We start from the raw sequence: 25,230 nt of genomic DNA on the forward strand, positions 1-25,230 counted from the left end.
ATTTATATTTATATTTATATTTATATTTATATTTATATTTATATTTATATTTATATTTATATTTATATTGGAAACAGGATATATTGGGTAAGCTATTGTAAGCTAACTCAGAGAGTGGCCGACAGAACTCAAAAGTAGCGTGCTAGACTTCTGCAAAATAGTCTACATACTACCAGATAAGTACCAGATGTTTATGTGCATCACACACACAGAGTGAAACATTCAACAATTTTAGCGAATGCATTGATGCTTGGCTCCATGCATACCCGTTCCACCATCACACCCCCTTACCATCACCCTTAATGTCAAACAGAAGTGCATCAAACTCAGATGTAAAATCACATCCATCTTCCAATTAAAAATAAAGCAGCTGTGAAATAATGATATTCTTTCAAAATAAGAAGATAGTGATTGGAACAGAGCTGATTGGATTTAGGGAAAGCAGGTTACTTAATTATGGTTATTGTGTGAATGAGTTTTTATGGAAAGAAAGGAATTATTGTTCAGGATGATGAACCCTCCAAAACACAGAGGGGTGGCTTTATGTAAAACTATTCTGGGGTTATATCTTTGTCTTTCCAGCTGCCTGTCTTGGGTCACCAATCTTGTCTATTATGATGTGAGGTTGGTAAGAGCTCATCATAATTCAAAAAGCTAAACCAGCAAGAGGACGGCCAGTGGCTGATTTGGAAAGGTTTTCGTGAAAACTATTTATTTTGGCTTGAAAATGACCGGAGCACAATACTCTTTAAAGAGCCATACACTTCTTAACAAATAATGTCTATAGTGGTGAGGGAGGCACAGTAAGTTGTTTAGGGTCCATTTATTTCATTAATTCATTTCCTCCTGCTTACCTCTGCACTTCCTGCTCCTCCTTCTCACCAGAACATTCCTTCCCTTTGTGCCCATTTGTCCACTTCTACTGGGTACCCTTCAATACCCATCTTAGACATCAAAGTCTGCAGTGAAATGTCTGCAGTGCCCCAACTTCCAATTCTCTGGGTAAAATTTTACTCCTTCCCCTGTGCTGGATCACTTTTCACGTGTATTGATTGCCCCATTCTGTCATCATGTGTTTGTGTTTCCAACACTCTGACTGCTCTTTATATCCTCACCACTTGATACAGAACTTAAAAGATGAGTGGTATTAAGTGTTCACTGAATGAATGTCAGTTAGGTTGAATAAAAATGTTCACAGGTTGAACAGATCATGCTACAACCATACTGTGGAACACCATGAAGCCATTGAAAATACTTTGGGCAAAAACTTCTATCCATAAAACTAAACAAAAAGCAGGTCATCAGACATAGACTTAATATGACCTCATTTTTTCTGATACTAATAAAACATACAACACGACATTCACATATAGTTTGCATAGGAAAGAATACTCTGGAAGGCTATTATTAGTGGCTTTCTCCTAATGTTGGTCTTATGGAGATTTTATTTTCTTCTTTAATCTTTTCTGCAGCTTATACATTTTCAATAGACATCTATTACTTTTCTATATAGAAAAGCAGATGTCCCTTGCAAGAAATCCTAAAAGTCTGTATGGAAGTAGAGCAAAGATGCAACCTGATGGGTTCGGTGGTGGAGACATGAGCTATCCCCCAAACATAGTGGGGGAAGAAGGTACTTCATTCTGTCTACTGGACTGAAAAGACGAAAGAGTCATTTGTTGTCAGAAAAGAGGAAAAGGTTATTTTAGGTCAAGAGAACTTCACGTGGCAAAACAGGGAAACAGAAAGGCTTATTTTGTGTTAGGAATAACAAATAATTTCACGTGGCTGGAAGGGATGGTTGGAGAGGGATAGATGCAGCAGGTAGGACTACAAAGGCCAATGGAGGCCAATGTCATGGTTAGCAGAGCTGGGTTCACCGGTGAGAATGGTGTAAACACCCAGGCTTTAGGCAGTGAGTCCTTCTGAGTCTCCTGACACAGACACAGGAAGTGTGCCCAGCAGGGCTTCTGAGGCTGACGGTTTTGCTTCTCTCCCAAACCCAGTGAGTCACTCCAGGGTTGTTGTTAGGGCATTCCTCAAAAATACCTAGGAAGAAGGACTTGAAAGAACACCCCTGGTGTTGCCCATGAGAATTCCCGCAGTGATAGGGAGGCTGTGTCTTGGTAGAGTTCTGGCTACCATCCGGTTTCAATTGCAAAGGTTCAGGCCCCAGCCCTGATCATTTTGTGAGGTTGTCATTCATCCTTACTAAACCCAGTGGCAGTAATGTGAGGAAGAAAAATGAAATGAAATTTCAAGTATCCCAGTGTGGTATAAACAAGAGAATCTGCAGAGTTTTAAAGCACAGCAGGAAATTTTATGCAATTACAAGAGGAGGTTGCTAATGCATTTCATTGCTGTTGAGAAAAGAAAATATTTTTTTCTTTTTTACAAGTGATTCGTGTACATGTTTTAGGGCCTTTCTATCTGGGACCTTGGACATTTCCCCTGTTGGATACCCAGTTAATTCCAGTCTGTTGCTCCTTCCTTTAAGTCAGTTGTTTCTAATGCCTAGGGTTCTTCCGGTTGACAACCAATTAAATTCTCTCCTACCTGGTAACCAAATTTTACCCTAAAAACAAAGTTTAAAAATTAGGAAAAGGACAGCCAGGGAATGAAGTACTAGAGTTATTTCAAATCAGCCTAAGCTGAATGTGCACTCTTGAGAATTTAATCATTTCCAAACTGAAGAGCCATTTGTAAGTTTGACAGGAAGAGTTTATTTAAATAGCTCTGCTTCATGCTCCCTTGGACGTCAAGACTTGAAGGGCCCTTCAGCTTGAAAGTGGATATGGCATTGGGCATGACTCAATGGATAGTCAGTAAAGCACTAAGTGTTCTGAGAGCATTTGAAAACAGTTGAAATTGTTGAGTGCAACCATGTCCAGAGTGCCCATTAACTTTCAGATTGCAGCGTTAGGAAATCAGAGAGTTTTTGCGGCAACTTAAAATCACCTGATTATTTGTCTGGAATAGAGTTAGATTTAGGGTTGCCAGAACATCCAGTTAACTCTGAATTTCAAGTAAACAATGGACCAGTTGTTCATATGTCCCAAATATTGCATGGGACGTACATGTACTAAAAACATTTGTTGTTTCTCTGAAATTCAAATTTAACCTAACAGTCTATATTTTTATTTGCTAAATCTGGCAAACGTGGATTTGCCTCCTTTTTTTCAGCTTTGTATACAAATTCATACAAAGTATTATAGTTCACTTGTGAAAAAAACTCAAATTTCAGAAAAAAATTCAAATAGCAAGTATAGGCACTTGATAAAAATGTGTTGGGTAAATATTTATTTGTTAAAATTAAAGCATCTACCGTTATCCAAAAATATTAATTTCTATTAAAGTCTTGCTCATTTTTTCTCTTAAATCTGGTAATAGCAACCAGAGCATAGACTTTACATCTTTAAAATCAGGTAAATGAGGGGCGCCTGGGTGGCTCAGTCGGTTGGGTGTCCGACTTCAGCTCAGGTCATGATCTCACAGTCTGTGGGTTCGAGCCCCACGTCAGGCTCTGTTCTAACAGCTCAGAGCCTAGAGCCTCTTTCGGATTCTGTGTCTCCCTCTCTCTCTGACCCTCCCCCGTTCATGTTCTGTCTCTCTCTCTGTCTCAAAAATAAATAAACGTTAAAAAAAATTTAAATCAGGTAAATGAGACAAAGATGGTTTTACATTGAATGGTATCCTCTTCCTTTCTAGATGAAGTCTCCTATTATTGAATTGTGTGACTTCAACTTGGCTTTTATGAGCTAGTAACACAGCTGTTTTTCCTGGATTTAACTTTGTGTTCAGTTTTGAAGTGAATTGGCAGCATGTTGATTTAACTGCTCTAAGGGCCTTCAGGAAAAAGCAATTCATGAAAGACAATAGTCATTATTCATGAGGCTGACTGTACATAAAATGGAAATTCTTTAGGTGTCCATGGCCTATAGGACTGGAGGGTTAATTGCCAGGGGTGCCTGGGTGGCTCAGTTGGTTGGGCATCCAACTCTTGACTTCAGCTCATGTTCTCATGGCTCATGGGTTCAAGCCCCACATCAGGCTCTGCACTGATGGTGTGGAGCCTGCTTGGGATTCTCTCTCTCCCTTTCTCTCTGCCCCTCCCCTGCTTGCACTCTATCTCTCTCTCTCCAGATAAATCAATAAACATTTTTTTTTAAAAACTTTCAAAAGTATTTGCCATATATTTGTATCATTTCTTTAAAGTATTTGCATTATACAGAAATACAATAGAGGGTATGACAAATGGAGGAAAACAATTTTAAACAAATAATCAAATGTATCCCTAAAAGGAAACTGAAAACATTTCTAATCTATAGAAACAAGTAATATTTTTGTTTTAAGATCATTCTTGGTTATTGGGGCACCTGGGTGGCTCAGTCAGTTAAGCGTCTGACTCTCAGTTTCAGCATGCAAGGTCATGATCTCGCAGTTTGGTGAGTTCAAGCCCCACATCAGGCTATGCGCTGACAGTGTGGAGCCTGTTTGGGATTCTCTCTCTCTCTTCCTCTCTCTCTCTGCCCCTCTCCTACTCACACTGACTCTCTCTTAAAATAAATAAATAAACTAAATTTGTTTTTAAAGATTATTCTTGGTTATTAATGATGGAAATAAGGGAAGTAAAAGAAAAAAAAAAACACTGTAGTTGACCCTTGCACAACATGGGTTTGAACTATGGGGGTACACTAAAAAGTGTATTTTTTATAGTATTGTACTGGAGGTGTATTTCCTTATGATTTCCTTAACATTTTCTTTTCTGCAACTTACTTTATTGTAAGCATACAGTATATAACACATGTAACATATAAACTATGTGTGTATCAATTATTTATATTATCTGTAAGGTTTCTGGTCAACAGTGGATTATTAGTAGTTAGGTTTTGGGGGAGTCAAAAGTTATACATTGATCTTCAACTATGGCGCAGGTCAGAGCCCCTAACCCCCCCTCATTGTTCAAGGGTCAACAGTATTTTACTTTACAGAGAACATGGAATCATAGGAAGTCAGAGTTGAAAGGGGCCTTCCAGGTTATCTAGCCCAACTCTTTTATTTAACAGACGAAGAACTGGAAATCTAAAGTCATTAAAGATGAAGTGATTTGTCCGAGGCCCAACAGCTAGCTAGTGGCAGAACCAATACTAGACATTTGAGGGCCCGATGCTTAGATCTTTGTCCCACCCACTCATATCACAGGGTCGCAGGAACAACCCAAGCCACTGCACACCTCTGCCAGGAAATCGTGGACCTTCAGGCTTTGGTCACCCTCTCTCATCACTGCTGTGATGCCTTCCAAGTAGCCCAACCTTCAGGGGTACGAGACAGGCTAGTGAGAGATGAAGACGAGGCTCCAATGTTGAGGAACTTCTCCACTGGAAACTTACAGTAGGAGCTTGTGAACTCTAGCCATTGTCACTTGGAGGCATCAGTCCTTCCCAGATGATCCCTTGGAATCCACTTGCCTCTTAAGCTGAACTGCAAGAGAGGCCATGGGAAGATATGGGGAAGGAAGAAATCTAAGGATGAAACAGATATCCTTACTTTGCCTTCCTGGTCTCCCCTCCATTCCAGATTATAAGTCTCTGGCCCATTCTCCAAACCACAGCACTCCTAGTGCTTTCAAAGTCCTCTTGTTTCTGTCTGGAAGGGGACAGATGCTGAAGAGTGATGAGAAATGGGAGCCCATTAGACCTGAGTTTTAGTCCAAGCCTCTCCAACATCCAATTTACAAGTTTATCTTGTCTTTCCTAATTTTATCTTATCTTTTCTAATTGTAAAATAACACATACCAATGCATTGTTTGGAAAGAATTTTTAATCTCTTAGAAAATATAGCAAAATGATATTGAAACCAGTGTTCACTTTTGTACCAAGATCAAGCAATTGTGGTTGCAGCAGTCTCTTCCTGGAACTGCCAAACTCGGACAATTGCTGTCTTAATCCTAGCCATGGCTTTCTTTAGAAGGGATGAAATGGAGAAGATAGGGGATGTTGATGCCAGGTAGGAAGTAAAAGAAAAAAAAAAAAAACACTGTAGTTGACCCTTACACAACATGGGGTCCTATAAGTAGGACCTATAACTCTCAGGTGGCTGAAAACTGCACTGTGGAACCCACGGGAAAAGATGTTTCAGGTTATGATGGTGCAGGGTGAATGATTGACTAAGCTTGTATTGTTTTGCAGGTAGACTTGGGCCTTCTGCGCTTTGTCACTGCTGTCGGGACACAGGGAGCCATTTCAAAGGAAACCAAGAAGAAATACTATGTCAAGACTTACAGAATAGACATTAGCTCCAATGGGGAAGACTGGATCACCATAAAGGAAGGAAATAAACCTGTCGTAAGTTTCGCTGTCAGCCCCTCAACCAATTGTCTTTGAAACAGATGATCAATTTTCACTTGTTTGTTTGGGAGCTTTCTGTCTGGCCTGGTTTAGTTTGGGATTGATTTAAAATGAAAAGTGCAATTTGAGGTTTATATCTGACCAAGCGGTGGGGGTGGAGGGGTCTCATGTTCCCAGATCCAGAAGCCAAGAGGAAATTATACAGATGCTTCCTAGAAAAGTCAATACCAGCCAAATTAAGTGTTAGACTCAAGAATCACTTTAACCCTCCCGTGGGGACACTGAGCATGTATAGGATAAGCACTGTCTTTTTAGAACCTGAGGAGTTGTTCTGTTTTGCTTCCCCGTGTTTCTTCATTGTCTTTCATAGATTCCTTCTTTCTTCCTCTCAGTCATGGGCTGGTTTTAGAAAACTCCTTTTCATCTACCCTCTGTGGCTCACAACTAATTTACAAGAGTGTTTGGCCGTTTATGTGAAAATGAATAGAAGAAAGGCAGTTCACAGTGTTCCCTCAGATCACACAAATGACATGATGTTACTTCCTCACTGCTCTTAACAAAAGAAGACACACCAACCATGCCCTGCCCTGGGTGCCCTACCCTAAATCATTTGGAGCTGAGTTGTTTTTCTCAGCCTGCGTGTTTATTTGAAGTTATGCTTGCTCTGATTTACTCATCAAAAGATTTCTGAGATCTCATATTCACTGTTTCCCCAAAACTAAAAGCTTGCCCTGAAGGCCAAATAAAATGCACAGAAATGATAAGGATAGTAGCAAAGATCCAGGTAACTTGAAATTCAGGATTTGGGAAGAGGCCAATTAACATGTCCTTGTCTCTGTTTTGAGCATGCATGGCCTGATTTTCTCCTTCTGGGTCTGGAGCTAAGAAGAGCCATAGTGTGAAGTGAGAGAACTGTTAATTCCTTTTGATTAGCTGCAAAGCCCCCACTCTTATTTAGGGCAGACAAAATGAAAGTAGATATATAGACAGTTGCCCTGTGGGAGGGAAGGTCTATGGACAGCAAGTTCAAGGCCACTGACTAGCCCTGGAGGACATGGAACCAGTCCTCCATCTGGGGAAGAAAAATCCTCACAGCCAACATTTGTGAAGCTTTAGCAAGTAAAATTTGACCCTAAGTTTCATGACTTAATCTTGACATATTTTTGAAGACATGCTTTAATTTCAAACAAACAAACAAACAAACAAACAAGATACTAATGCCCAGGACACAGCAAGGAGAGTAAGGAGAACTGACCTCAGGCCTTCAGGCCATTTCTTTAAAACATGAGTGCTACTTCTCCACGGTGTCCTCGTCAGCCGCTGGCCATCAGTCATTGGCATGGCCCAGAAGGGGCTGTCCGAGAGCACACACCAGGTTCTGAGGGGGTGTCTGACAATGCACAGGGCTCACTCTAGGTCCACTACCGGGAACATCCTGGCACATGGAAGGGCTTCCAGAGTGGGAGGCAGAAAGAATAAAGAAGGATTCAGCAAAGATATAGGTGCGACATCCATCTGAGCACTTTTATTGAACCTAAATGCAAGCCAGACGTCCACCTGGCTTCCAGTTATTGTTGTCCACCCTCCTTTCCCTTTACTTTGCGGCCTCTCAGACACTGACCCCTACCCCCTTCCCTGCTTTCTTCGCCAATGACAAGGCCAGCAGCCCTCTTTATGTTGAGTGGAATGTATGTACCTCCATGGTTTTCAGCAAATGTGAAGTCCCCTCAGTGTGAGCCAGAGTTCACCCCCAGCCTGTGCCGGGGCATGCAGTGCTCTTAACTGACTGTCAGGCTCTCCCTGAAGTGGACTTGTTGACCCTTCAAGCGTTATATGGCTTGGGACTCTGCTTCCTCTGGCAGCTGCCCATTCTTCTCTGTCACACAAAAATGCTCCCACACAGATTGTTTCCCAGAGAGATTTGCTGAAGTAGGACAGAAATCCAAAGGCCATCACAGGCGAGGATAAATTATGATACTAAACCATCTCTGGAGAGGGATCAGGCTAACGGCCAACTTTGTAAAGCATTTGACCACCTTCAGTCACACAGGCCACTTAAGCTAAATGAAGTAAAAACATCAGCTCGACCTTTAGAAGTCCTTTCTCTCAGGGGAAGAACAAGTCTTGGAAAATTGTGGTTCTCCTCTGAGAACTTACCTGGAAACGTGGGGAGGAATCTCCAGGCCTCCAATGGGCTCAGTAATGCTCAAGTGACACAACATAATAGGAATATGGTGTGGCTGTGTAAGAAGCAGAGCACTAGCTGATTTACTTTGACACGGGATATCCCCAGTTCAGGGCCAAAGTGAAAGACAGGGAAGTAGAGGCTTTCAGTTCCTCCTGAGGTGGGTCTAGTGCCGGATGTTCCAGCATGGAACCTGCTGAAGAACACAGCAGTGGAGCCACGCCCAGGAAGAGTAGTCCCGACACATCCTTGTGGGAAACTCATTCATGACTGGCACTTACTACATTTGCAGTTACAAGCCTCATCTTTCTTAAAATAAAATGGCTCATTTTTAAAACTAGAAGCAGGAGCCCTGGAAAAGCTGATTTCCAGTTACATATCATTTATAACTCAGTGTTGATTTTGACCACTAAAACATAATTTTACCAATATCCAAAAAAGATGAAAGATCATTACTTAGTTGGTGTCAGGGATAAAGTTTCCCATCAAGAAATGGAGTTAAAAGAGGGGAAGCTACTTGAAACAGTGCTGTAGCTGGGAATACAACCTAGAATTTTCAAAAAGCCAAACCCTATGGGGGCACCTGGGTAACTCGGTTGGTTAAGCATCTGACTTCAGCTCAGGTCATGATTTCACAGTTCGTGGGTTTGAGCCCCATGTTGGGCTTTGTGCAGACAGCTCAAAACTTGGAGCCTGCTTCAGGGTCTGTGTGTGTCTCTCTCTCTCCCCACTTCCCCGCTTGTGCTCTGTCTCTCATGAATAAATGTTAAAAAAAATTTTTTTTTTTTTTTAAAGCCAGACCCTACACTGAACTCAAAAAGTACTCCTTCTGGGGGTTCCTGGGAAAGTAAAATAGAGTGAGTTCCCATGCACCATCTATAGTATTATGTAGGTCCTTATGATAAAGTTAATAATTTCCAACTTTTTTGGATAGCCTTTTTTAGGTAGCCTTTAACAAATGTTGTCTTCGTAATAGTGCTTTTGGAGTCTCTAGGATCTCAGAAAATTGAATGGATGATTAGGACAACATTCTACATTACACGTGATTTCTTCTGATTGCCATCATTTGAAAAAAAAAACATGACAAATTACTAATGCCACCTCAACCTTTGATGGGCAATGCTGAAATTATAAATAATTTTTATAGGCATTTGTGGAAACATATTTTTGTATTTGTCTTAAATCTGAAGAGTCTGTCATTAAAGGACCCTTTCTTTTTCTATATAGATCTTTCAGGGAAACACCAACCCCACAGATGTTGTGTTTGGAGTTTTCCCTAAACCACTAATAACTCGATTTGTCCGAATCAAACCGGTGACTTGGGAAACTGGCATATCTATGAGGTTTGAAGTCTATGGCTGCAAGATAACAGGTGAGTTCCAGCTTGAAGATGGCCCAGTTTTGATTTATGTAAGCTTTGCAATATAGGGAGTTTTTATAATTTTAGGAATGGGAATTTTATAATTTTATATAAAGCTGGTCATTTTCTTTATATAAATCTGGTCATTTTCAGTTGGTGGTTAAAGGCATATGCTTTGAGTTTAGACATCTGCGTTCAAATCCTGTTGATACTCCTCACTAGCTTATTTTGTGAGGGAATTTATTGTCTTTCAAAGCCTTAGTGATCTCAACTAGAAAACAGTCATCATGCACCATGCAGGATTGTTGTGATAATGGAGTAGCTCATGGATATAAAGTGCTCAGCACAGCCTGGTGCTAAGCGACACCTTTCCACTTGACTCCAAGCTCCATGATGGTGAGCACTGTGCTTTTCATCTCTGTTTCCTGGGTGCAGGGCACACTGACAGGTGCTTAGTCGATTTGCAATGAAAAATTACTGCATGGCATGCTCTCCACCTTTTTCATTTTGATGCCTATGGGTGGCTCTGTCAGCCACAGTCAAGAAGGAGTTTAACTTATGAGAATTTCTCTCTTCACTCACTCTACCTGGACAACTTTTTGTCTCAATATCTATCCCTCTTTTGTTGAATGCATACACTAATATCAGAAACTGATCGGTCAATGTTTCCTCTTTTTTCGTTTGTTTCTTCTGACATTCACAGGACTTAAAAAATCTCTGTTAAATTGATGTAAGTAGAGGGATTATACCCATTTGGGAGATGAAGGTGTATTCTGGAGGCACGAAATGGCTAAAAAAGTGGGCCAGCTCGGGACAGAGCTGGAAGTAAAAGAACTGTCGTCACTGTCACTCTCACTGCCTTTCTCTGGCGATTCACTGATCTTCCTGTGCCACCATTCTGTATTCTGAAGTAAATACTAGTCAGGCCACAATTCCTCACCGTTTAAGTAAATACATTGCAAAGGTTTCACACACACACACACACACACACACACACACAGCAGTACAATGTAACCTTCAGTGTAAGTTTAAAAGTTAAATGGAATCAGTAACTGATTCACCAAAAAGTAATTAAAAGTGAACCACTTTTAAAAGTCTCTGAACTATCTTTTAATATTATGTTAGTGTACATAGTTAGGACATTTAATCTCTTCTTCCATGAATGCTAGTACTATTGTTTTTATTTTTATCCTTTGTAGGATAATTATATCGAGACAAGGAAACTACTGAATTAAAAAAAAAAAAAACAAAAAAACAAAAGCCCCACCACCTGGGCAATTTTCAATGAAATTACAAGCCATTTGGACAAGAGCACCACAAGAAAAAACTAAGGAGAAAAAAACTATCCTTGTTTATAGGAGAGTCCATTTTGGCAAGTAATAACTGACACCTGATTTTACCAAAATCATATTTATTTCCATACCAGAGACAGGTTTGTTTACTGTTTCAGGATCTAAGACTAAGAAAGTTCAAGGCCTTGGAGGCAGGAATTGGGTGGAGAGAGGTTTGGAGGAAGAAGGGATGTTGAAAAGTTAGATATAACCTTGGCTTTATTTTTGATCAGCAGTTACATGAGAAAAGTTCTAGGTCATTTTCAGAGAATTACAAATTTCAGAAGTTGCTCACAAATTTGTAGAAACAAGGCCATTTGAGGTCAGGGTGGAAATAATTTCTGGCTCATTTCTAATCTAATGTCACTGCACCAAAAAAAAAAAAAAAAAGAAGAAGAAGAAGAAGAAGTAACTTTGTAAAGACTCCAAACGTAGTAGTCTAAACTCTGATTTCTGAAGTTCTCCTTTTAGTTCAATAAAACATACTTAAATTTGAACCTCTCTTTCCATTTTCACAAGGATTTCCCTGAGAGTTCATTCTAGGTGTGTGAGTCTTCACATGTGAAGAAGGCAAATACTTTATTGGATTTTTAAAACCAAAAATGTTACATGACTCAACGTTAAAGGACTAATTAAATGTCTAGTTTATTTATTTAAACATAGATATCTAAAATAGCATACACTATTTTCACATATATTTTATTTTACTATTATTTTAAGGAGCTATTTTTTCCCAAAAAAGATACTGCTTTTAAGTTCATAGCGCTAATATTTTTATCATGACCCCTGATATATTTTAGATACTTCTCTCTAGTAAGGTAGCTACAATCTCCAAATAACTGACCAAGGCAGATTTTTGGGAAGGCAGCATGTTATAAGGATGGTCACATGAACAGAAAGTGTGCAGACATCTATCCAGGCCTCGCTCTCGACTGTCCACTTGGTGAATGTGAGACCATGGGCAAGACATTTTGTCCCTCTGAACTCCATTTCCTGGTCAGTAAGATTAACCTTAATTCAGCTGTAATGAAGATTAAATTGAAAGTATTTATAATACACTTGCCCTAGAGTCAGTGTTAACTAAATGGTACCCAGTAAATTACACAGTGAATGGTACTCCATGAACTGAACCTAGGACAAAGTCCCAGCAAGCAGAGTTTTCTTCTTGATGACCAGAAGCAGATAGTTTTCAGCTTTCAGAGGCCCTAGTCCCCTCAGAATAGAGACTAATGCAAGAGAACAAGGCTGCAGTGTCCCTGCTGGACTGTAAGATCCGTGAAAGCAGGGGCCATGTTTGCCTTACTTTCTATTGTATCCTGTATGCCTGGAACAAGTGCTCAATACATTTATTTTTTAATGAATGAATGGATGAATGAATTGCAGTTTTATCCACAAATGACTGAATTTCAAAATACCACCCTCTCCTCTTCAGTTGGCAATTCCTAACTCAAACTGGATTAAAACAAACAAAAACTGCTGAATTAAGTTATCCTGTGAACACATCACTCGACTTCCAAAGTCTCCAGAGCCCTTAAGTTTTAACCTAATTTTTGTATTCAGAAATTATTTTTTAGAAATACAATAATCCTAGAGAAGCCAGAGTATACAGTGTGGTCACCATGTAGAGATATAAAGAAAACAAGATTGGAGCAAAAACCATTCTGTTTTAAAGGTGATTGCCAAAGGAGCATTTTCATTATTTTGACAAAGCAGGCTTCATCATTTCGGCAAATATGGATATGTGGGGAAGATAATCTTGGAGGATTACTGCTTGATGTATGAGAACATACCACAAACTCATTTAACTTGTGTTTGTTAACCAGAAGTGTCTTAACTGGTGCTTCTGCTCACATCAGTGTGTTCCTATGTTAATCAAAGTTTGGAGGGATGATCTCAGGTGCCACAGTATACTGAGTCATCATGGGAAGATTAAATTATGCTCACTCAGTTTCACCCATCAAATGCAGTTATCATGATCCCTCTCATTCTCTAAAACAGAGTATTTGATTTACCAGTATATCTCAGTTTTCCTATTAAAACTGTATAATTTTACCATAATATATCAATGAAAAGAATCACCTTAATTCCCCACCACAGAACTCATCTCTCCCTTCCATCTAATATTGCTTTTTAAGTTTTCGAACAGGGTTGCCAGGTAAAATACAGAATGTCCAGTTAAATTTGATGCCGATAAATGACAAAGAATTTTTTAGTATAAGTATGTCCCATGCAATATTTGGGACATACTTATACTAAAACATTATTCATTATTTTAAATTCTAATTTAGTCTAGCATCCTGTTTCCTGTTTTGTTGTTTTTCTTTGATTGTTTGCTAAATTTGGCAACACTATTTCCAAAGGATTTGACATGTAGCCAGGCTAAAGCACATCTGAGCAAGCCTGCTATGGAAGAATAGAACTAGATCCTAGCATCTTATTCAAACCTTGAAACGTTAGTGTAACTTTTCTCCTAATCATTGCTAAAAGTGAGTTATTAAATTGTTGAATTAATAATTGTTATTTAACATTGTTAAAAGTGCTAATTTTTAGTTAAAGGCAAATCAATGTGCCTCTTCACTGTTCTTTTTTGGATGAGGCAGACTTATAGAAGGAACAAGGGTCTAACTGTACTGTGGATATGTTAGCAGAATGGGGGCTGGGCATCACTAGGTTTGTTGATATGTAAACTCTGCTTTAGCCAAGTCTGCATTAGAGAAAGGACGTTAATCTGGTAAAGGTTGTGCTCTCCTTACAATATTCAAGTTAATTGTGTTTTTGTCCAGATGGTAACATCTGGTACTTATTACTAGCTAAACATTTTCTTTATAAAAGCTGATTTTGAATCAGACAGGTGTGACCACAGTGACCAAAAATATGACTTCTATTTTTAGCACTACAATTTCATAGACCCTCAGTAAAATACTTTTTATAATTTTTTTTAATCCTCATTGAATTTATTGTATCCAGGTCCCAGCCAAGAGCAGCTACTGTGACTGAATTACAGGAAAGGGTGCTTGAGAAAAATGGCAGTTGCCTTTATTGTGTTAATAAGTTGATTCATTTATCAAATATTTGTTAAGTAAATACCATAGAAAGCTGGGCTCAAGGAGTCATAGAAAAAATTTAAATATGACTTGGCTCATGTCCTCAAAGACAAAATCTGGTGAGGCCAGTAGCAGCAATCCAAGGAGCTGCATAGGGTCATCAATATAGAGAAATGCACATAAAGTGCTAAAGAAGAGTCTCATAGAAAGAAAACCATGCCTAGTGGGAAATATTGGGAAAATTGTAGCATTCAAAAATGGCTCAAGATTTGTAGTGGTTTAAGTAGTGGAAAGGGCAAGATAATGGGGACTTCCTAGTGGAGGGAACAGAATGAAAGAAAGCCTCCCTCCATCCCACCCCCATAAGAAAGTTTTTTATTCCATTATTTATGCCTGTCACAAATGGGGTAAAATGAGGAGAGGCTTTCAAGGCTGCAGTATGGAAGACAGGACATGCATAATTCCGAGCCGGGACTGAATGCTTGGATAAAGAAATGGCATGACCTGAAATGTACAACTCATTGGAAAGTATCTGAGCAATTGACTCTTAAGGACCAGCTCATAACATGGACACAGTTTAATCTCATTAAATGCATGCCTCTCATTTAGGATGGCTATATTTTTTAAGCTAAATTTTAGTTATATTATGCAGAATTGAGTTGTTTCAAAGAAAAATAGGTTATCATTCTTATGCATGTCCTTGATTGAGGTGTACAGTTTTGAAAGGAGAATAATTGAATGATTTGTTATTAAGTGGCCAATCAATTAATCAATAATTGATACTCTCCTTATGCTCAGAAGCTACTTGGACTGCTGCAGAAGATATAAAAAGATCTGATGCTCTTTGTTGCTTTTTTTTTTTTAATGTTTATTTATTTTTGAGACAGAGAGTGAACAGGGGAGGGTCAGAGAGAGAGGGAGACACAGAATCTAAAGCAGGCTCCTTCCAGGCTCTGAGCTGGCAGCGCAGAGCCCGACGCAGGGCTCGAACCCACGAACTCTGAGATCATGCCCTGAGCCGAAGTCGAATGCTTAATTGACTGAGCCACCCAGGTGCCCCTGATGCTGTTTGTTGCTTTTGAGAAATTTATAATCTAGCTGTGGATGCAAGATAACCAATCTTAAAGCATGGAGAGAACAATTTAATGCTAAACTGTGTGCTACTTTCTGCACATGCAATCATATTTCTGACAAGGGAGAGTTTGGAATAAAGGCTAGAATAGTTTCAGAAGTTTTCATGAAGAGTTTAAGGTGGGTTTTAAAATTTCAGCAGAACTTACCTCTGTCAACAGGAGGATAAGGGGCTGCAGGAACATTTCGAGCAAAGATAATGATGAGGGTTGTATCTAGGGTATACAAAAAGATAGATTCACTGAAATATGCTGTCAGTAAGAGGAAACAAAATTAGATAAACAGAATGAAACCAAAATGAAGATTTCAAAGGCTGGATAGACTTTTTATATAGTCCTATAAATAATGGGGGGCCATGGAAATTTTTTAAAGCTCTCTTTCTTTTATTATTGTGGTAAATACGCATCACATAAAATTTATAATTTGGGCCATTTTAAGTGTACAATTAAGTTGTGTGAAGTACAATCACATTATTGGGCAGCCATCACCACACTCCATCTTCAGAGCTTTTCATGATCACAAACTGAAACTCTGTATCCATTAAATACCACCTCCCCATTCCTGCCTCCCACCAGTTCCTGTGGCCACCATTCTACTTCCTCTCTTTGTGCATTTGAATCCTCTCCATACCCCACATCAATGGAATCATACAATATTTGTCCTTTTGTGTCTGGCTTATTTTACTTAGCAATGGAAGATTTTTGAGCTTAAGAATGACATTGCAAAAAAAAATTTTTTTATGGAAAGTGAATTGGCAGTTATGGATGGTATAGATTCATAACTGGGGTCTGACAAGCCAACCAGACCAGTTAGCACCCTGGCCAGGAGGGTGCAGACCAGAGTAATGCCAAAAGGAAATGAGGACCACAAGGCAGGACCAACCAACATACTTTTTTTTTTTTTTTTAATGAAAATATGACAGGATTTAGTAGCGGAACAGGAATGGAATATATAAAATAGAGAAAGACTAGATGACTAGGCAGAAACTAGCTGGTTGGCGGTTCCACTGGTTAAAACACAGAGTTTGATAAAGAGATTCAGTATCAAGGGGAAAAGGACCGTTTGGGTTTGGACATGGTACGTTTGTGACGACAATGGGATTTTCGTGTGGAAAGCTCCTAAAGCAGTTAGAAAAGGGGTGGGCAGGACAGCCTCCGGCTGTTGGAATTACTGACTTCCTATCTCCAGCCTATCATAAACTGAACCTCTGTTGGGCAGGGCCTGTACTGGATCTAGGGCTAAGTTCTAGATACCAAAGGGACTGGAACATCAGTACTTTGACATTAAGCTTGGAAGAACTCAAAAATGGGGAAATGTCTATCTTCACGGAAGAGTTTCCTTCTTGGAATGTGAGTGTGGGAGGGAGTGCTATAAGTCTAGGAGAAAGGTTTGAGGGAGGGAGAGCTTTGGTTTAATGTCAAATGATCCAGAGACTTAAAAATGTATATGAATGGGTACAATGTTCCTATTCAGTCTGTGGTATTCTCTTTCTAAGCATGGAGAGTTATAGAAAATCATTTTACATCATCTATTTCATTCCACCCTCTAGATTATCCTTGCTCTGGCATGTTGGGTATGGTGTCTGGACTTATCTCTGACTCCCAGATAACAGCATCAAACCAAGGGGACAGAAACTGGATGCCTGAAAATATTCGCCTGGTAACCAGTCGCTCCGGCTGGGCACTGCCACCTGCTCCTCACCCATACATCAACGAGTGGCTCCAAGTGGACCTAGGGGAAGAGAAGATTGTGAGGGGCATCATCATTCAGGGGGGGAAGCACAGGGAAAACAAGGTGTTCATGAGGAAATTCAAGATCGGGTACAGCAACAATGGCTCAGACTGGAAAATGATCATGGATGACAGCAAGCGCAAGGCTAAGGTGAGATCCAGGGATGGGAGCAGCTGCTGGGGAGGAAGTCCTTTCTCATGTCATTGACTTAAATCCAGGACCTCCAGCATTTTCCTGAGGAAGTACGACTTTGTATTTCTTTTAAGCCCTGACATCAGTGGAAGTGTGGATGGTGTCCGTAAGACCCCCATTCTAGGGAAGACAGGAATGAGATGCTAAAAGTGGTATCTGAGATCAACGCAGAAAAGAATTACATTGCTGGCCGCCTTTCCTTCCTTAGGGAACAGGGGAAAGCTCGACACTCAGGAGACAGGGCGGCCCAGAGCCTGGGAGCCTGGGGACTGACAGGGCAACCCAGCAGAAACTCAGAATCTCTCAACAGATTTTAATCTGTTAGCCACTGCCCCACCCCCATCCCTTTTCCCTTCTCTTACCCATCCCTCATTTAAGTGGTTTTTGGGGGGTTTTTGTTGCTGGTTTTTTTTTTTTTTTTTTTTTTTTACATTTTAATTGTGGTGACATACACAAAACCTAAAATTTACCATCTTAACCTTTTCAGATGTAAAGTTCAGTGGTGTTAGGTACATTCCTACCGTTGTGCAACCGATCTCCAGAACTTCCTTATCTTGCAAAACTGAGAATCTGCACCCACCCCGCAATGACTCCCATTTCCTGATGCCCCAGCTCCTGGCGACCACCATTCCACTTTCTGTCTCTGTGAATTTGACTTCTTCAGGAGCCTCCCATAAGTGGAATTATACAATATTTGTTTCTTTGTGACTGACTTACTTTACTTAGCACAGTGTCCTCAAGTTGGAGCAACAGGATTCCATTTCTTTTTAAAGCTGAATGATAGATACTCTATGCACATACCACATTTTGCGTATCCATTCATCCACCTATTGCCACTTTCATTGTTTCTGCCTTTTGGCTTTTGTGAATAATGCTTGAGTATGTTTTTTTATGCCTTGGAACCTTTTAAAATACACTTGGCTCTTGATCCAATGATAAGGGAGATATTCCAACATTCATCACAACACGTGGTATCGGGTTTTTTTTAACCAAACAGATTCTTTAGGGATTATGTTTTACTTAGGCTGGTGGTCAAACTAATTTGCATTTTCTTTTTTTTTAGTATATGTGCTGCCGAAGTGAGCACTGATTTGCATTTTCTGAGCACACAACACCAGCTAGGCCTGATGATGGCTGGTTTGAGTGTGAATAAGTAACAACCCATAGACCATCAGTTCTGTGTGCACTGAGGGAAGTATTCAGCTGATGGCACTTCTCACACCCAACACAACTGGCTTTCCATCCCAGCTTTTGCATCTCTGCTTTGCTCAGGACCTACTCCTTTTGTGAAAAGATTTTAGCCCATTGGAGGGAACGTTATCCTTGTTCCCACTCTAAACGACTGTGGTGATGTGCCTTGAATATAGTGACTCAGGCCAAGGGCTTTGCAGGCAGGAAACAAAAGCCCAATGGCACAGCCAGATCCCCCTCTGTCCAGAAGCTGGACTCTGCAGAGACCACCTGTCCCCACTGGCTACCTGTCCACCAAGGCCGTGGTCAGCACCAGTGTGGCAGGCCACTGACAGTGATGATGCTGTCGGAAATGTAAGAATCTCTCTCCCATCTCACCCCTACTTAACTTGTGGTTTCTAAACAATTTCCAGTGTTTTTTTTTTTTAAATCTACATTACAGCTACTTTCCTTCTTGTGTTCATTTCATTCCCCACCCCCTTTATGTCTGCCCCTCTTGTTTTGATAAAAGAAAAAGTAAAATAAACACCAGAAACCGGAGTTCCCCTTAAGAGCCCATCTTTTCAGAGGAGTTGTGAGCCTTCTGACTTTGTCACAAAGTGTGAATATGCCACACATCAGCAGCATCCTGGTGCTGTTGTGACAACAGCAGGTGTTGTGACACCTTCAACATGAGGGTTCTAGGAGAGAAAGAAAACAAATTACCATATGCTTTGGATAAGGTGCCTCATCGAGTCTGCAATTAAGTCTAAAGCTATCACTCTACTGTAGTACATTGCGCATAGAATTCCACCAGGAGCCAGCACACAGGTTTCAATCTTAACAAAAAACTCCACTCATGAGTATGTGAGACTTTTCTCCTCAAATATGATCTTATCCGTCATTATCATCCCATGATATTTAAAACCACAAAAGCCTCTAAATTATTTACATAGAGCCTAATCTGTCATTCCTGACATGTCCTTCTCCTTAAATAAAATCTTTAAGATGCAAAAGGACATGGGTAAAGCCTTCAATTTAGGTGCAGTGCATATTACTAAATTGTATAATGATACTTAAAACATACTCTATTTAAACTTACAAATGAAGGTCACCTGCTTAGGATGCCAAGTATCTTTTGTGTAATAGTAGAATGAGTACTGGGTTTTATGAATAAAACAGTACTTTGATGGCTATAAAATCCCCTATATCCTGCTCCTCACTTCCTACCCTCAAGTAGTACATGATGGACAAGGTATATCAGAGTCTTTGAATTAAGCAGAGAGGAGATCTAAATGCTCAAATTCCTCTTCTTCTAAACCACGGTGAGTAACAGGACACAAAGATATTTCATAAACGATCTTATGTTAGCAGTGTTAGCTCATTTCCATATAGATCCTCGCTGCTAATATTCTTTCCAGCTCATCACGGACAGCTTTTATCATTTTCTACATTGTCCTAATTCTTTACTCAAGTTAAAATTAGAAGAAGAGCTGGGAGTCTATAGCTATAAGTGCTTTTCTCCTGTGATTGTTGGAGCTATATTAACATAGAACAGGCATGCATAGTAATGTTGTTTTCATTATAATTATATCTCACTGACGACACTTAATTGGGCCTAACAATAATATATGTCAGATTCCCAATTACTGGAAGCAACTGTGTTCCATCAAGAGTGCAGAACCCCAATAATGATTTTACTCTTCAAAATAAGAGAAGGCAGCTTTAGGGGAAGAAGCGAGTCTGTGTTAACCACGTCCTTTAGATTTCTGGAGACTTTTCTGGATTGGATAGGACCAATTAATTTATTTCTGGAACTCAGAGAACCTCTGGCCAGATCACAGTCAACCCAATCCGTCTGTTTTCACTTACATGTGTGTCCCTTTTAGCCCTGATATTTCTACCACTGAATGATCACATCTTTTGCTGGCTTATGACATCTTGATCCAGGAATCGGGTATGGTCCCTGCTCCTGACTGACATGGCCTGGTGGCTGGCCATCCACTCAATCTAATCTACCAGTCAGTAACCCAAACTGCAATACATTTAAAGAAAAATTAAGGAAACTAAGTATGTGGCCTTGGTTATAGACCTCAGTTACCTGAATGTAATGAGATTAGACATGATTATTTCTAAGGGCAGAGGCATCATAGCAGTGTGGTGAAGGGCCCCAGTTAAGACTGCCTAGGTTTGAATCCTGGCTCTGACACTTACAGTACGTATGGCCTTGGGCAAATTACTTGACCTCTCTGTGCCTCACCTGTCAACTGAGGATAATGATAGAATGTACCTCAAGGAGTTGTCTTGAGGATTAAATGAATTAATATACTTTAAGCACTTAGAACAACGCCTTGCACCAGGAAACATGATGCGATGTTTCATGTATAACAAGACACTCGCAATGATAAGGCAACTTGATTTTCCTAATCTCCCTCCCCACCTCCCTTTAGGGGTAGGATTAAAGAATAATGTTGGGAGAAGAGGATAGAAGAAGGCTTATCTATTTCTTGAAAAAATTATTGTTCCATTTTCTTATGATTCCACTCAAGGATTTTGACCTTCCTGTCAATGTAAAAAGGAAAATAAAATAATCAAGTAGCAGCACGGGCAATGGGTGGCCTGGCCCCTGAAGAATGTCACAGTGACTTCAAGTCAGGAATGTATTTCAAAAAAAGGAGCCCATTCACACTGCAGTTCAGCCAGGCCTCAGAGCCTCACTTGATAGCCAGGACCCTTGTTACTTTCCTGAGAGGCTCTTTTATCTACAAATGCCTCCAACTGGTGGTTCTGCTTAAGTAAATAGCAATTTCAGTGAGTTGGAATAACCCCAGTTCCTAACTAAATAGCACTTGTACTACATTAAATTTAATATCTCCTTCTTCAGGAATTTAATCACTCCCTCTTCTACAGGTTTTAGCAAACTAGGACCCGCTTCTTTAAGAGAATGTAACAGGAGTCGTCACTGAAAATGTGGTGTCTAACATAGCTCTGAAAAATGGCAGCTTCTCTTCCTGACTTCTCTTCCTCCACCTCAAGGAGGTGGTAGAAGTGTTACTTCTTGAAGGCACATCAGCATAGCATTGAAAACATGTCTCATTAAATCCTCAGCTTCTGGTATAGCCTCAGTGTGTACTTCAAAGTTTCTGAGAAATGACATCTGTCACTTCTTAGAGAAGCTTTAGTTGTTTTTCCCCCCCTTTCTCATTTATGAAAGACATGTCAGCCATTTACGAGGTGGTGGGATGGGGTCTGTTTCTCTGCCCTCTTAAGAGTCCTGAAGGAGGGATTCCTCTACCGAAAGGGAGGTTTTATTGATAATGGTGTTTCTCCTACTTCAGTCTTTTGAAGGAAACAACAACTACGATACACCAGAGCTACGGACTTTTCCACCTCTTTCCACACGATTCATCAGGATCTACCCTGAGAGAGCCACTCATGGAGGACTGGGGCTGAGGATGGAGCTGCTGGGCTGTGAAGTGGAAGGTAATTACAATGTCCCGAGTCCCTTCTAGTTTCCCACTTTTTAATCTCTTTCTTCATGCATTTATTCCCCTGATGGCGTGGCTGAAAATTGCCAGCTTTTTCCCCTGGGTGATCCTACCTTGTGCCTGTCAGTCTGTGAGGCTCGACGTTCTAGCACATTCCACCAAACAGTGCCTTCAGAATCCCACTTTTGTATTGGTTGTTTGTGGAACTCTCCTCAGATTCTTTGGGTTGCCTTCTTTGACTTTTTTAAGTTTCCTGAGGTGAAATTTGCATAACGTAAAATTCACCATTTTTAAGTAAACAATTCAGTGGCATTTAGTACATTCAGTTATTTTTGCGACCACCACTTTTATCCAGTTCCAAAGCAAACCCCCCACCCATCAAGCAATTTCCCCTAGACCCCTGGCAATCACTAATTCCTTTGACTTTTAAGTGTTGTTTAGCCATCTGTGTCCCATTTAACTTTCTGTCTGCAGTGTTGACTGCCATCTCATACTAGTGGGAAACAGCATTTGACAGACAGAACCACCACCATTGTCTTGAATGAACTGCTTAGGCTACTGCAGAGAAACAAAACTTTACATGAGATAATATGTATGAATGTACGGTGAGGTCTGTTTGAGGATATTACTGCATACACTTATCATATGAAAGTCATCTCAAGGACAAATTCAGCTCACACACTGACCTCAGAACTGCACTTACCTCTGCATTTTTTAATCACATAATAAATAAAAGGAATGTTTGAAAAATGATATGATAGTTGTTTATTGTACCATCTAATGCTTTTGTGCATTAGAATTCCCATCTGCCTTAGATTTGGGCATAAAGAGTAACCAACTTTTCCATCCCCATAAAGGTCTTTCTCTAGGTTAGCTCAAAGAATGGCTATTGTTGGTACCCAGATGTTAATCAATTGAGCATATGCTCATGGTTGTTTCAAAGAATGCTTTTTAATATCACCTTCTTGTGGTTTCAAAATTATTTGTGTTTTGAGCTACCCAAATATAATTACATTCTTGAGCACATTAAACATCATAAAACTTTTCTTATGCACTAAAGAATCTGAAGCTATAAATCACCACACTAGTGAATAATTCATAGCTACTTTTGTATGTATTTATTTTAAAGCAGGCCATTATCTCCCATTCTTTATTGTGTAGTTGTTTCCTTATCTGTAGTCATATCTCAGACCTCTGAATTATCCAGTCACTATCAGCACAGACTAAGAATGACTATGTGCCAGGACTTTGGCAAAGATACCAAGGAACAAAAAGGGATGGGCAGATTGAACCCACTGCAGACAATGTTTGTTCCATTTACTGGGAAACGTGTTCATCTGGAAAAGGGAGTCGGTTGCCATGATGCAGGTCATCAGCCTGGATTCTAGAAAGCAACACTGATTTAAGAGGTGGAATGAATGGATGGCTGAAAAGACTGAGGCTGGTGGCAGTTTGCCAGTGTCAACTCTGTAGTGAGAGGTACAAATCTTTGGTGAAGAGATTTGCCACAGATGTTTCCAAGCACTCACAAAAGTGAGGAAGTTGCCCTTAGCCATAAGAGAAACCAACATCCGGGGAAAGTAATGTCAAAACTTTTTGACACAATCTGTGAAAGGGAGTGTTTTTTTTTTTTTCTTCCTTAAAATGATTAACAGGCCCTATTAAAATATCTGCTTCATGACTGTGCCATGGGACATACCTAGAGGGATACGGGAAGACAGTGAGATATAGCTGAGCCTTCTGCAAGTGTCTGTCCTGTTTGGGGCTAGCATTTATAAGACACAATTAGAGAATCACAGAAGATAAAATATATCCAGGTAGTAAAATTGGGAAATAAAAATTATTCACTTTCTATTTTTTAAATTTAAACTAGGTACTACCCTGGGCCACTTCCAATGAGGAATTCCTCCTTTACAAATCCCATAAGGAATGCAGATGAATAGAGAGTTTAAAATACTTAAAAGTGGCAGATAACTCAGTGAATACAAGTATCTGGATTAGCAGGAAGGATTCCACTGATTCACTGATAGCAGTACGTGGAGCCCAAAATGTGTGTGTATGCATTTCACAAAGTCTAGATGGTGTGCCTAAACACTGTGCACATTCTCTGTACACATTCCTAGTGTGTGCTCTGGGCAGTTGAGGAAGTTGAAGCTAGCCAAATTTCTTTCTTTCTTTTTTTTTTTTTAATGCTTATTTATTTATTTTGAGAGGGGGGTGGGTCAGAGAAAGAATCTCAAGCAGGGTTTGTGCCGTCAGCTCAGAGCTGGACACAGTGCTCCATCTCATGAGATCATGACCTGAGCCGAAATCAAGAGTCGGACGCTTAACCGACTGAGCCACCCAGGCGCTCCTAGCTACATTTCTATATTTGTCATAACTCTGCTCAGTAATTAAGCACAATAACAAAGACTATCAATTTTTTTATTGAGAAAGAAGCAGTTACCAACACATTCCCAGACACATGGCCAGAAGCTATTAGAGAACAGGCCCCCACTCCCAGTATCTTGTCTGGTTCTCAGACATTGAGAGCTGTACATTATCTCAAGCCTTGCAAAGTGAAAGGTAATGCCAAAAACTGTAAAATATTAAACAGATTGCAAGAATGAGTAACAGGCTGAAAAATAATAGACCAAACTAAGTTTAAAGAACTTCAAAAGCAGTCTTTGATTAATGTTGGCTACCTTTCAACTACACACTCAAAGATACAGGAATACCTGTCCACAGTGGAATGCAGTCTTCCGGGAGTTAAGGGAAAATGACCCCAGGACATCTAAGACAGCTCCTCTCAAACACCTGCTCTGGAGAGGGGGATCACAAGTTGAGAAGCATACTTAAAGGGAAATGGAGTCATTCACAATTTTCTTTCTTTTTTTTTTTTTAATTAATTAATTTATTTTTTTTTTTTACGTTTATTTATCTTTCAGACAGAGAGAGACAGAGCATGAACAGGGGAGGGGCAGAGGGAGAGGGAGACACAGAATCCGAAACAGGCTCCAGGCTCTGAGCTGTCAGCCCAGAGCCCGACGCGGGGCTCGAACTCACGGACCGCGAGATCATGACCTGAGCCGAAGTCGGCCGCCCAACCGACCAAGCCACCCAGGCGCCCCTTAAAGAACAATATTGTACTAAAAGTGAATCTTGAGACTCCCTTTTGGAGAAAAATTCTAATACAAACCTAGCAAGCTTAGCTAATACTAAGAAAGTAAAGGAATTCATGACAGGCGAATTCTCTAGCCCATTGAGAATGT

The 25,230-nt window shown here is 40.1% G+C and overlaps 1 protein-coding gene and 1 long non-coding RNA gene across 5 annotated transcripts in view; both read left to right on the forward strand.

Annotated features, from left to right (window-relative positions):
* The window catches only part of NRP1 (neuropilin 1), a 139,208-nt gene that overhangs the window by 90,685 nt on the left and 23,293 nt on the right, over positions 1-25,230 (forward strand). For all 4 annotated transcript variants that reach the window (XM_040451020.1, XM_040451022.1, XM_040451023.1 and 1 more), the window contains exons 7-10: positions 6,189-6,344; positions 9,760-9,904; positions 16,948-17,279; positions 21,830-21,974. In XM_040451020.1, the coding sequence (XP_040306954.1) occupies positions 6,189-6,344; positions 9,760-9,904; positions 16,948-17,279; positions 21,830-21,974 (778 nt within the window). The remainder of the gene's footprint in view (positions 1-6,188; positions 6,345-9,759; positions 9,905-16,947; positions 17,280-21,829; positions 21,975-25,230) is intronic.
* Positions 9,911-11,720, forward strand: LOC121014627 (uncharacterized). The gene is made up of 2 exons (XR_005783315.1): positions 9,911-10,288; positions 11,092-11,720. It is a non-coding gene; the product is annotated as an uncharacterized LOC121014627 (long non-coding RNA).

This window comes from Herpailurus yagouaroundi, unplaced genomic scaffold, assembly GCF_014898765.1.
Source record: "Herpailurus yagouaroundi ecotype Mexico unplaced genomic scaffold, PumYag 203, whole genome shotgun sequence".
Lineage (NCBI taxonomy): Eukaryota > Metazoa > Chordata > Mammalia > Carnivora > Felidae > Herpailurus > Herpailurus yagouaroundi.